The following is a 12,067-nucleotide window of genomic DNA, read 5'->3' as shown; positions in this document are numbered from 1 at the left end:
GCTTATCAACGAGATCATCGATGCTCTTCCGCTGGACAATTCGAACGAACATATATACATGATGAACAGTTCCGATGATCTCCTAGACAAAACCATAATTCCGCAGCTACAGACTGCTGTAGGAGCGTCGGACAGTTTGATAATGGATTGCAGGAGGACGTGTTCGCATAGGAATAACACTTTGGAGACGATCAAAAAGATTTGCAGCGAGATCTGCGCTTCGAAGCGGAAGGCCGTCGACGACGAGGCGGCTGTGGTGGACGAAGACGAAATCATTAAGGTGGAGGATTTTAAGGTGGAAAATAGACCACCGAGTCGAACGTACATGGAGCAGAAGAGGATGCGCGCTTTGAGTCAGGACACGCATAACGCTCTGGAGAGGAATTTTATTGTGGTCAAGGAGTTTAGCAAAGAGCTGAAGAACAAGACGAAGAGATCGATGAAACGTGGATTTCTGCTGAAGATCTCGAAGAAGATCAAGGCGCAATTCAGTAAATTGAAGAGGAAAAAATCCAAGAGAGAGAAGAAGGATGTTGAAAGGAAAGAGATGCCGAGCAACATAAACAACGAGATAAGACAGCTGAAGGTGTTGCTGAGGAACGAAGTACTGCCGAACATCCAGAGGCTGTGCAAGAATTTCAGCATAGAAACGGTGCACAGCGACGATTTGTCTCTGTTCAAAGAATTTAACGCTAATAACAATGTCAACGTATTGACCGTGCACGCAGCTAATAATGATAACTTGTTTCCTTTTGAAAGACTTGACGAGTTTGGAGATGATGACCTCAATAACGATCTGTAGTAATTCGATTCGTATTAATAAAGAGTGCCATTACCCAACTCTCAAAGTTGACATTCGTTTGAGAGGCGTCTGTCTGTCTGTTGCGTTTGAGGTGACAAAATGACAAAATTATCAGTGTATTGGTGAATGCTATTATTATGAGAAGACCGGAGGAGCGGGAAGACAATGGTAAATAAAAAGGTTGAGAAATGCAGCAGGAAACCAACCAACAACAACAATACTAATCATTATTATTTGGTGGAGCCGAACAGCAGTAAACGTTTCAACGTTGTGATGAAGCAGTCGTGCGATTTGAGTGATCTCCGTTTAGCCTACAAGTACGTTACTCCGGTATTGGATGAGATCATCAGCCAGGCAACTTCTTACACGGAATCAGAGTTCCAGAAGATATTAGAATCGAACTCGGCGATCTGCTCAATATCGCGCGTGCAGTACGCCAAAGCGCTGAAAGCTTCGGAGATCGTCAACGAAATTGCCACGAACGTGTGGCCTTGTCCGCTGCAGGAAACCATGCAAGTCAATACAGTATCCATACCGTTCGGCGAGCTGTCGCAGCAGATCGACAAAGTTGCGGATCGAATCAGCATCGATCGCGATCTCATGAAGAAGTTAGTCGATCTGCACGAATTGATCACGGAGACTATAAAGAAGTTACGCGAGGAAGCGACGGCCAGCAAAGTCCCGGAACTCGGCCAGAAGGAGGAAGAGGTGTACGCGATGAAGGCGTCGCAACATCAGCTCGAGGAGACGCCGCATCCGCAAATGTCGGAGACTGCAACGCACAACTTTAGCAGAAGCGCTTCAAGGATCACGCAGTTGACGATGCCAAACAATGTTGATGAAGAGATGACGATTCAAAAGAAGCCTAGTACAGTGGAAGCGCCAGCGGCGGTTCCATCGGTTATGCTGGAAACTCCAGTTCGCGATCAAATCTTAAACAGTAACATCTCGATGTTCAAAACGACGAAGATCCCGGTACCGATTAAGAAGAGCCATCTTCGCACGTTGACCGTAGAACCTGCCTTGAGGATTCCCGACTCAGAGTCGGAACTCTCCGAAGTGCTTGAGGTGGTGCCCTCGGGCGACGAAGAGATCAATTTTAATCCGCCGATTACCTCATCAAAGATTGACGATATTGGCATCACGTTACCCGAGGAGACGACGGCGATGGAGACGAAGCAAACGAATGATCCGTCGACCGAGACGACGGCCGATATGAGCGAATTTATGAAACAGAAAAGAGATACGTTTGAGGATGAATACGAGGATCTGGGAAAAGAGGCAGTGCGGTACAAGTTGATGCAACCTGTGATGGCGCCGGGTCCGGTGGAAACGACGCCCACGAACTCCGCCGACGTGGAGAGATTCAAAAAGCTGTTCCAGCAACTATCGGTCGCGTTGGATTACATCAGAGAGAGAACGTACAAATCCATTTCCGAGACAAACATCGCGCAGAACGGGGACGTGGTCGTTTTTGGTTCGAAATCGGATACTTCAATGAGCAAAGCTCCCAGTATGTCCAAGAAGTCGCTCGCAGATAACAAGGAGTACACGTTCGAAGACGCTTTGAGGACGCAGCGCGAGATCTTGGGTTGCTTGAAGGAGTTGGCTGAAATGAAGGAGATCCTGAAGAAGATCGACAATCCCGAGCTGGAGGTGGACACGACGCCCGGAAACACCAGACCCTGCTGCAACGTCAACATGTACCCGCACATCCATGCCAGACTGAACGGCGTCGCAGTCATCGTCAAGATGAATCAGGTGCGTTTCTTTCGCATCGATAATTCGATTGATAGCATTCCAATAATATTTTTATTTTTGTCATCCATAGGATACCATAGATATATTGCTTGCCGAGAGTTTCGCCGTGGAGAAGAGCAAGGGTCAGTGCAGTTGCACGTCGCGCGGCGTTCGTTCCTCGGCCCATTCGGCCGTCACGGAGCAGCCGTTCTACGAGACGCGTCTTCAGGACACCGATCAGGTGGTGCTCAGGAGTTCGAACTCGAGATATCGCTGCAGATGGAAGGATTCTAGCAACGATCTGACCGTGACCGATCTCCTCGAGTACGATGGAAGCGTCGTCTCATTACCGTACACCTGCAACAGAAAATCATTACCGCATGTGAACGTCTGTTCGGCGATGCGCATCAAGGTGGACAAGCTCAAATCGAACATGACGACGCACGCTATAAACTATCCGAAGCTTCGGATCAAGCAAAAACTGATCGCCGTCGGCGTCGACAATCTGATCGAGATATCGAAGCCAGCTCGCTGCTGCCGGAGGGCGGTGATCAACGAGGTCTGCTGCGACGAGGACCCGTACCACGCGAGCCTAAATTCGCTGCCCCTCACCAATTCTGATCTGAGAACGATCAAAAAGCTGATCGTTCGCACTCCGAAATGTATGATGATGTTAAGGCAGCAGCCGGAGGCCGGTAGCAGCCGCATTTACAACAACACCATCTTTGAATATTACACCAATTTTCAGGAGAATTTCGCGAGCAATATCGATTACTTCGTGCCGCGTTCACTCGAGGTGCGATTCTTTCACATATTCACCTCGACCGTGGCAGTGCCTCCCAAACTCTGGAACCTACTGTTCCGCAGGGGCTCCTCTGCCCACAGAACCGAAGAAGACGATGTCGATGATGATGATGGTGGTAGACGTCCAAAAAAGAGGACCCGCAACAGACGGTGTCAGACAGATTTCGAGGCGCTCGGCAGAATTGATAACAACAACATCTATCAGCCGAGCGCCAATTCGCTGCCGATAAAGATTGGGACGTCGACGACCAGGAAAAAGAAGAAAAAGAAGAGGATGAAGAACGCCAGGGATCCGGACACAAGCTCTCTCTCACCTGCAAACTACGCGGAAACATTGAGCGGCATCTACGAAATTGGCTCCGACGGCAAGGTTCGACGCAAGAAACGTAAGCTCATCACGATCGCTCGCCACCCACCATTAATGTTCCGTTTTCAACAGACAACTCTTCTGTAAATTCGGCACTGCCCACAAACCAATCCATGTATTCGTATAACAGCGCCAACTTGGGAACGATCTACGAGCACGAAGAAAAGAATAAAGGTAAATTACATCATCATTATCATAATACACGAAATTATTTAAATTTTATTTGCTTACAATTTAGATCGGACGATCAAGCAGCACTCGTTCAGTAGCTTGTTGGAATCTCCGGAGATGTCGGCCAGTTTCCAGAAGCTCATAACAACGAAAGGAGCCATCGAGGCGTTCGAGAAGAGCAACATGAGCGTCGAAGACTTTTGGCAAGTGTACTTTGATGCAAAGAAGTCATCCAAATCGGTGAACTGTACTCCATCTATTTCTGCGTCAGACAGTTCGCAACGCCTATCGATCACCTCGTCGCTGAAGAGGGTGGACTCCTGCAAGAAGAGGAAGAACAAACACTCATCGCACAGGAAAATCGGTATGCGGTTGTGCAAAGAGATACGTAAAATCGGGGTTAATTGTTGAATTGATCAGCGGAAGGCAGCGGCGGCAGAGAGAAGGCCAAGATCTACTTTACCGATATGCTGGAGGAGGCGGCCAAATGTAAAGACTTCCGTGCGGATTCCATCAAATCGCTGCAGGTGTTGGCGAGCAAGAACGGACCCGGTTACGTGGCCGTTCTGCATCCGATCTGCGGCTGCCCAGAAGTGTCCATCTTCATCCCGTGCTACTGCGACGAAGACACCGGCACTAGGGTCAACAAAGAGGAGCTGCTGGACAAATTCGAAGAGTACTTGGGCAGAAACGACGGCAGGCACATCGTGTTACCGAGGACATGCAGAATTAACGGACAAGAAGGAGGAAGTTCACGCACGAAGAAATAAATCACAGCAGCTATTTATATACATTGTTCCGTGTTCATGATCTAATAATTAGTTTTATTTTTTGTTGCATTCATTGGGAGACCGATGAGGGAGAGAAGGTGTGGTGAGTTTTCTATTCCTGAATAAGAACAAAACACAAATTAGGTGTCAACTAAACATTCCGATCTGCTCGGCTGTTTACATTTATTAAAATCGTCCCTCCTTCCTTTCTTCTTTCAAAGTGGAAAGACTATCAACAAGAATAAAATTTCATAGTGGTCGCTTTTTTATATATAAAAAACAAAAACAAATATATTATTTATGGACTTCGCGAACTACTATCTCTCTCTCTCTATTTACTCAGCATCCTGCACCGCTTCCAAAACAAAATTAATAACATAAAATTTAAAATCAGTATCACAATTTCTACATATATATATATGTATGTACAAAACAAACAAACAGAGAACTCGAGTTCAGTTCAGTCTTAATTACAATTAAAATAGTTGCCTAAATGTTATGCGTGCATCGGTCTGTCTGGTTTTCGTATAAAATATAATTTGTAGTCGATAAGAAAGTAACGTAACACAACTGAAACGTTAATTATGTATAAAATTAAAATGATCGAGATGAGTCGATTTCAATTGATCGCGCTAAGATATGTACGAAAATGATCATGATGACTGAGGGAATCAAAGATCATCGCATACTTTTACGAAATTATGGCTGAGCAATTCGCGTACTGTGGCTCGTTTGAGAGGATCGTGCCGAAGGCAGAGCTCAAGGAAGTCGTGCCCTTCGTCGATGAGTGTGTCAGCCGCCTCCGGTTTCCCACCCAATCCCACCTTGAACATTATCTGATAGTTGTTATCGAATTCCGCCCAAGGTCGCTACAAGAATAGAGAAGAAAAAAACCCGCAATCAGTCAACAGTCGATCAATTTACGTCAATGGTAACTTACCTCTCCGGAAGACATTTCCACGACGACGCATCCTACAGACCAGACGTCCGCGACGCGACCGTGGCCGTCGATAGACGTTTTCATGAACATCTCCGGGGCCATATAAGCTAAATAGAAAATTAACAATGTCAATTACGTATTTTAATCGTAATAGGATACGTACCTTGCGTTCCGACGAATCCTTGCAACTCGCCAGGCATCGTCACGTGTGATTTGATCTTGACGGCGCACCCGAAATCTCCGATCTTCAAGCAGTTGCCTTCCTCCGAGAGGAAGATGTTCGCCGTTTTGATGTCGCGATGAGCGATTCCGTGTTCGTGCAGCACAGACAATCCGCTCAGAAGCTGGAAGGTGTATCTGCGAATCAGCAGTTCCGGTAGACCGCCTTCGGTGCCGGCCACCAGACTTTCCAGCGTGCCTTCCGGACAAAACTCCATGAAGATCAACATCTCCTCCTGCCAAATGCAAACACATGCACGTTAAAGCGTCATTAGCAAAGTGGCTGCGATAATCAATCTCACCTTGTGAACTTCCAGTCCGTAGTATTTGACCAAGTTCATGTGCGAGATGCCCTCCATCACCTTGATCTCCTCGGTAACCGTGCGGACGGACATGGCGTCGTTGTGCTGCAAGGATACCTCCTTGACGGCCATCATCTCGCCTGTATCGTTGTTAACAGCAGTGTAGACTTTGCCGAAGCGACCTTGTCCGATTTTGATGCCCCTCTGCCAGCAGAAGGTGACGTTCTTCCGGCGGATATGCTTCAGGTCCAACATCGGCTCCTTCGATATCACTGTTCCGATCAAATTTTGCTCCCTCAGCTTCTTATCGGTGACTGCGTTCAGTTGATCTACCGCTTCCTTTATCCGTTCTGATCTGAGCGCCGGCGAATGCTTAATCTTCGTCAAAGTCTCGTGCAGTATTTCCTCTTTCCTAAAGTACAAATATGAACGAACAGTTATGATTAATTTCGAATACGCCATAAACGCATTATCCAACTAACTTGCTGACGAATGGTGGGATAAAGTTGACGTGATCGAGGTTTTCGCTCAACGGCGAGTTTTGTTCGACGCTAGTCTTTCTGCTCGCGCTCCTCTGACTTCTGTACGTTGGCCTCGGACTGGGCGAGGAACCTCTGCTCCTTGGGAATCGTCCATCGAACTGCGAGGAAGGCCGCGGCGACACCGAACTGAAGCCAGAGTCGGGCGTCGTCGGCGCAGTCGTGCCGATCACGTGCGATATGCATTTATCCATGTTCTTCTTCAGCTCCTCGAAATCGTTCTCGCTGAGGAAGGCCGTGTACTGGGGCTGACACACGGTCAGAAGAAAATCGAGACCCTGGTACGCCCAGCGAGGCCTCTTCCCTCTACCACGTTCGCATCGCTCGCAAGTGAACTTCATCCAGAGCTGCGCGAACTGCACCATGCTGAGAGCGAGTTTCTTCTCCGCCGGAACAAACTCTGACATTTCCTTGTGAAACTGTAAAAAAAATATATAAAATTACGCATTCTGAATACGAAAATATTTCAAATAAATACCTCGAAACCGAAGCGATATCCCTGCATTAAAATCTCCCGACAGCGCGACGTTAATGATACCTTTTCCGCCTCATCCAAGTTCTCCAGCGTGGCAATGTCGCAGATAGCCTGGACTCTTTCGATTGCGTCCGGTATGGTGCATTTCAATGCAACCACTGATTTCTGTAATATTCGCGGTGATTAATCTTATTATAATTTTAATAAGTGTTGTTTCGCTTACCCTGAATTCATCTACATTGATGAGCGGGATCTCACTGCGTATGATCATCTTCGCGAACAGTATGATCTTGATGCTCATCTCGCGTTCATCGTTGAAGAGCGACTGAAGCTCTCGGCAAACAGCAAACAAACTCTGCCTAGAATAATTATCACACATTATCAATTTCGCGCTGTGCAAAAAAAAACAAGTAATTACTTTCTGTTCTGTTCGTTCTCCTTGTCCGAAATGACCACCGCCAGATTCTCGATGGTGGTTGCGAGTCTTTCAGCTATGCTCGTGAGCATCGATGCTAAAATCGAGCACAGTTTCTGCACAGCCATCTCCCACGCCTTCTGATTGTTCCGCAGATACGTGCAGATGAATTTCCATTCCTCTTCCAGCAGATTCTTCTGAAAACTATCGTGTTGCAACAACGCCCAAGTGCCCATGTACTCTAAATAATCCTCAAACACTTTGAGCAGACTCTCGTCGAACATTTCGATATTCTTCATGCAGGTGGCTCTCATGTCGTTGTCTTCGTCGAGAGCGGTTTCGATGTATAGCTGTATGCTCTCCCTTTGCGATGTCGCTATCTTGATGCCCTCCTTGAGTTCGCGCATCAGCTGCCGCACGCTGAGCGGCGACGGTCGTTCGGGTTTTTGCTGCAACCTCATCCGCAGAAATTCGTGAACAACTTCAAGAGGAACGCCGGAGAGAAAGAGGAAGGATGCCTTGTAAGACGGCAGATTCAGAGATTTCGCTTCGGGGCTGCAGCATCCGTACCTGAGCAGCTCCTCGTCCTGATTATCGCCGGGCGTCTGCGTATAGATGCTCTCGTCGTTCGGTTTCTGCAACGTGATCTGCGCCTTCCGCAAAATGTGGTTATGAAGTCTATCCAGGAAGCTCATGCTCTTGCTCAATCCTCGGGTCTTCAGGATATTCTCTATGTACTTTCTGTAAGGACTGGCGTTGTTATCGCTCTTCTTGTTGACCAGTGTGACGATGGGATTCGTGTTATACATGTCTATGGGTGATTTGTCTATGAGGTCGTACGTTATCGAGGACGAGTTCGAGCTGTTGCTGTCCGATGGGCTCACCGAATTCACGGTGTTCTCGTCGTACATGGGCCACTGGTAATCCTTGTTCTCCAGCAAAGCCAGCAATCTTCCAAGGATGACCAGCTTCAGACGTTGATGCTTTGTCATATTATACCATAGGCACATGGCCTTCACGCGACCCACGAACTCGGGGCTATTGTACAGAGGATACCAATCGGCGAAGGCGCTGCTCGATGGGAAGAGAGACTCAGCCGTCTCCAAACAGTTCATCAGATCCTCGATATCTTTGAGCGCTTCGTTCTGCGCCTCCATGCAGCTCTGACAGTACATAGACAGACAACCGAGACAGTCCTCGACGATGCCGCTGTCCTTGCTCTGCGCGGTCAGATTCTTCCTCCTCTGGAACTTGTACGTCATTATGTTGTTGAGCAAAGCACCGACGGATTCGCGTGACTTGCACAGGAACGCGTCCTCCTCGGACACTGTTCTGTCCGCGTGCCATGCCTGCAGCTCCAACCAGATCAGATCCTTCAGCTCGTTCTGCCACAGCTCTTCCCTGCTCACCTGCTGAACCAACAACATCGTCATCATTATTTAAAAATACGCAGGACACAGAAAACCACTAAACCCAACAATTTACCCAAAAATAACGCAGCTTAGAGGAACTTACATCATTGCATAAATAAATAAATTGAGCCACAAAATCTCAATCTAAATATCCGCATTAAACGTTACTCTATTTAATAAACTACCAAAAAAGTGAATTATAATTGAAATTAAAATCCCTGCATATGCCAATTTTAAATACGCATAATTTAACATGAATACAATCGATGCAGCGAAGATAATTTTGAATTGAATGCAGACGCGATTACGATAACGCATATTTAATAACACTCAATACAGTGTAATAACTTCCACCCACTAGAATTTGCTCGTTAATTAGCGTTTCTGGTTATCCAAAGTTAATCCTTTTACGATTTGTTTGCACACCCATTATCTCCCTGTACGCGCGTAAATTCTAACGTATTTATTCACGCATCAGACAATCCAAACAGAAAGCCGCTTATCTGCCCATCCCATATAATTCCCAAATCGGCGTTTCATATATATATGCACGCCTCACTTACGTGTCTCCTCGCATTCCTCGCATCCGGTGCCGATTTCTCGATGCACCCCATCTTAATGAGCATGCTGAAAGTCTCATAGAATTCGATCCTGCTTTGCGGACACTCCGTGATCGGTCCTGTCCCCGACAGCACCGCGTTGATGGAGATCGCCCTCCTCGGCTGTCTCCTCTCCGCAGCCACCTGCTTGGATCTCAGACATTTGAATCGATTGCAGCCCTCAATTTGCCTGCTCTGTGGTGTGGTGGGCACCTCTGTGCACAATGAATTCTCATTTGCTGCCATCTGAGCACTGGATATGTCCAATTTCAGATCTCTCTCAGAGCCTCTCAGCAATTTGATACTGCGCTTATCCGAACGTTTCCCTTTAATAAAATATGTCATGTTAATATGTATTTGCATATGCTCAGATTTAGGTAATATCAAAAAAGAAACACTTACCTTGCTCTGAATCTGTGCTATTGTCTGCATTGGTTATAAGCTTTTCAAACATGTTTGTTACCGTTGCACTTCTACTGACTAGTTTCTTAGTTGGTGCCATTTTTTGTGAGCTTAACGCAAAAAGTAAACAAACTATAAGGATGCAACAGTGTGATGCAAAAGGAAATGTGGTGTTACCTCCAATTCTCCTTGTCCCTGTTCTTTTTCTCCTTGCTCTTTCTCAGCAATCTGGTTCGTGGAGGTGTTTTGCCGTAGCAATCATAATCATCTTCCACCAGACTGAAATCAAGTGGTTGCTTTTTTTTTGTTTGTTGTTATTTTATTATTTTTTTCTAGCAATTGAAACAATGTACCTCTCTCGCTCTATCTACATGCCAGATAATGACCGACCGATATATTATTATTATTAAACGAGTTTACTTACAGTTCTTCGTCAGAGAACTCGCCGCTCTTTCCATGGATTCGCAAGCTCTCTGTCATAATAATAATAATAATAATAGTAACACTATTCGTAAATGCAAAAGTTTAAAGTTTCGCTCGTTTCCAATCGGTTTCCCCGCATACAAATATTTGTCGTTATATAATCACATGGTAAACAAACAAAGATTTAGCTTAATTGATTGAGCCGACGGAATAGACGCGGCGACGAACACGACCAATGCAAAAAACAAATAATGATGATGGGGAAACGCGATGGAAAATCCAAAAAAAAAAAGAGAAAATCGTACGCTCAACATGTAGTGCCAACTGATAAGAGATTGCCACATTTATTACTAGGCGGTATTATTTTTAGCCAAAAACAAAATAACTTTAGCCGGGCGGCCAGGTCAACTGACGACCACCGATGACGTGGACATGCAAATAATAGACCGATTGACATCCTTCCGGACCGTTGTTGATGACCACACGGTAGCCGTTCGGCAGTCGTTCGTTGGCCAATCTCTTGGCGGTCAGCAACAATTTGCCCAGGATCTGAAACGGACAACAATGTAAACACGGGGGATCAGCTGTTTGCGGCTAATAATGAAAACAAACGCTCTCGTGTTCGTCCGTCGCCTGCTCCAACATTTGAATGCGAGTCTTCGGAATGACCAAGAAATGCGTCGGCGCTTGTGGATTCACGTCCTTGAAGGCCATGCAATGATCGTCCTCGTACAGCACGTCCACCTTTATCTGCTTCTCGACGATGCTGTCGAATATATTCCTGCCGCTTTGATTCTTTTTCGCCTCTCGCAAAGCCTTCACCATCTCATTTTCCTTCTGCAATAGCAAAAGATACAATGAACAAGCACATTTCCAGCATCATCAGTTACCTCCGCTGATTGCGATTGCAAAAGCCCCGTCAAACTGGCGAAGCTCCTGCACTGACTCCCTCCAGCAGTCCTTATAATCCTCGACAATACCGGCAACATCTTACAGACCACTATAATCACTAAACTTTGAGAGAACGTTCACGAATTATCAAAACAACCACATCCGGTTGCCTACGTGCATACATGTACCGTGCATCTTAAGTTGCCTATGTACAAGGTTAATGCAACGTAACCTCTAAACGAGACCTCACAACATTTCCAATTTTATTTACATTTCTTGAGCACATCACAAAATAACATGAAGGAAGAAGTGAGCCACTTATTCGAAACGGACGATGGATTCTGTGGCGCCTGCGGTTCCATATTGCCATTACCAAAATCAGAGGGCAACATAGTTTGTTACTCCTGCAAGAAGGAGTACTCAATTGAAGGTAATGAAGTCAAAAAAATCTTCAATTAACAAAGTTAACATTATATCAACTTGCAGCTATGAATGGGATGAAAGTCAAATACAGCATGCCCTTCCACTCTGTGGAGGCTGTCACAAAGATTCTGGGTCACGAGAAGAAGAGCAAGGAGAATTCCAATGATGGACCAATTGTGGAGAGGAAATGCCCGAAGTGTGGCAACGAAGAGATGTCTTACGCGACGATACAACTGAGATCAGCCGATGAAGGACAAACTGTCTTTTACACATGCACTCAATGTAAATACAAGGAGAGTGAAAACTCGTAAAATATCACCAATTATTATGACCATTTTTTTTTATTCTGATAAAAATCTATCACAACTTGAGG

The 12,067-nt window shown here is 46.0% G+C and overlaps 3 protein-coding genes across 6 annotated transcripts; 1 reads left to right on the top strand and 2 right to left on the bottom strand.

The window, feature by feature from the left end:
- Nucleotides 1-4,794: 4,794 nt before the first annotated feature.
- LOC108565768 (mitogen-activated protein kinase kinase kinase 4) lies at nucleotides 4,795-10,587 on the bottom strand. 4 transcript variants are annotated; one of them, XM_017925370.1, is made up of 12 exons: nucleotides 10,382-10,587; nucleotides 10,135-10,236; nucleotides 9,958-10,067; nucleotides 9,520-9,881; nucleotides 7,548-8,956; nucleotides 7,353-7,488; nucleotides 7,133-7,294; nucleotides 6,598-7,073; nucleotides 6,116-6,527; nucleotides 5,758-6,049; nucleotides 5,595-5,701; nucleotides 4,795-5,523 (listed from the first exon to the last, which is right to left on the bottom strand). In XM_017925370.1, the coding sequence occupies exons 1-12, from the start codon at nucleotides 10,435-10,437 to the stop codon at nucleotides 5,326-5,328; spliced, it is 3,822 nt and encodes a 1,273-aa protein (XP_017780859.1). In that variant the 5' UTR covers nucleotides 10,438-10,587; the 3' UTR covers nucleotides 4,795-5,325. The 4 variants fall into 4 exon arrangements, with proteins under 4 accessions (XP_017780859.1, XP_017780860.1, XP_017780861.1 ...); XM_017925371.1 differs by having other exon boundaries at nucleotides 7,548-8,953; XM_017925372.1 differs by having other exon boundaries at nucleotides 10,135-10,324; nucleotides 10,382-10,427.
- A 95-nt stretch (nucleotides 10,588-10,682) lies between these two features.
- LOC108565772 (uncharacterized HIT-like protein Synpcc7942_1390) lies at nucleotides 10,683-11,450 on the bottom strand. The gene is made up of 3 exons (XM_017925381.1): nucleotides 11,271-11,450; nucleotides 10,993-11,217; nucleotides 10,683-10,929 (listed from the first exon to the last, which is right to left on the bottom strand). The coding sequence occupies exons 1-3, from the start codon at nucleotides 11,367-11,369 to the stop codon at nucleotides 10,768-10,770; spliced, it is 486 nt and encodes a 161-aa protein (XP_017780870.1). The 5' UTR covers nucleotides 11,370-11,450; the 3' UTR covers nucleotides 10,683-10,767.
- A 24-nt stretch (nucleotides 11,451-11,474) lies between these two features.
- Nucleotides 11,475-12,025, top strand: LOC108565773 (DNA-directed RNA polymerase I subunit RPA12). The gene is made up of 2 exons (XM_017925384.1): nucleotides 11,475-11,701; nucleotides 11,758-12,025. Exons 1-2 carry the CDS (start codon nucleotides 11,569-11,571, stop codon nucleotides 12,003-12,005), a joined length of 381 nt encoding a protein of 126 aa, XP_017780873.1. The 5' UTR covers nucleotides 11,475-11,568; the 3' UTR covers nucleotides 12,006-12,025.
- Nucleotides 12,026-12,067: the final 42 nt, after the last annotated feature.

This window comes from Nicrophorus vespilloides, unplaced genomic scaffold (genome assembly GCF_001412225.1).
Source record: "Nicrophorus vespilloides isolate i.1.1-1 unplaced genomic scaffold, Nicve_v1.0, whole genome shotgun sequence".
NCBI lineage: Eukaryota > Metazoa > Arthropoda > Insecta > Coleoptera > Silphidae > Nicrophorus > Nicrophorus vespilloides.
This window is presented reverse-complemented; position numbering and strand designations above follow the sequence as displayed.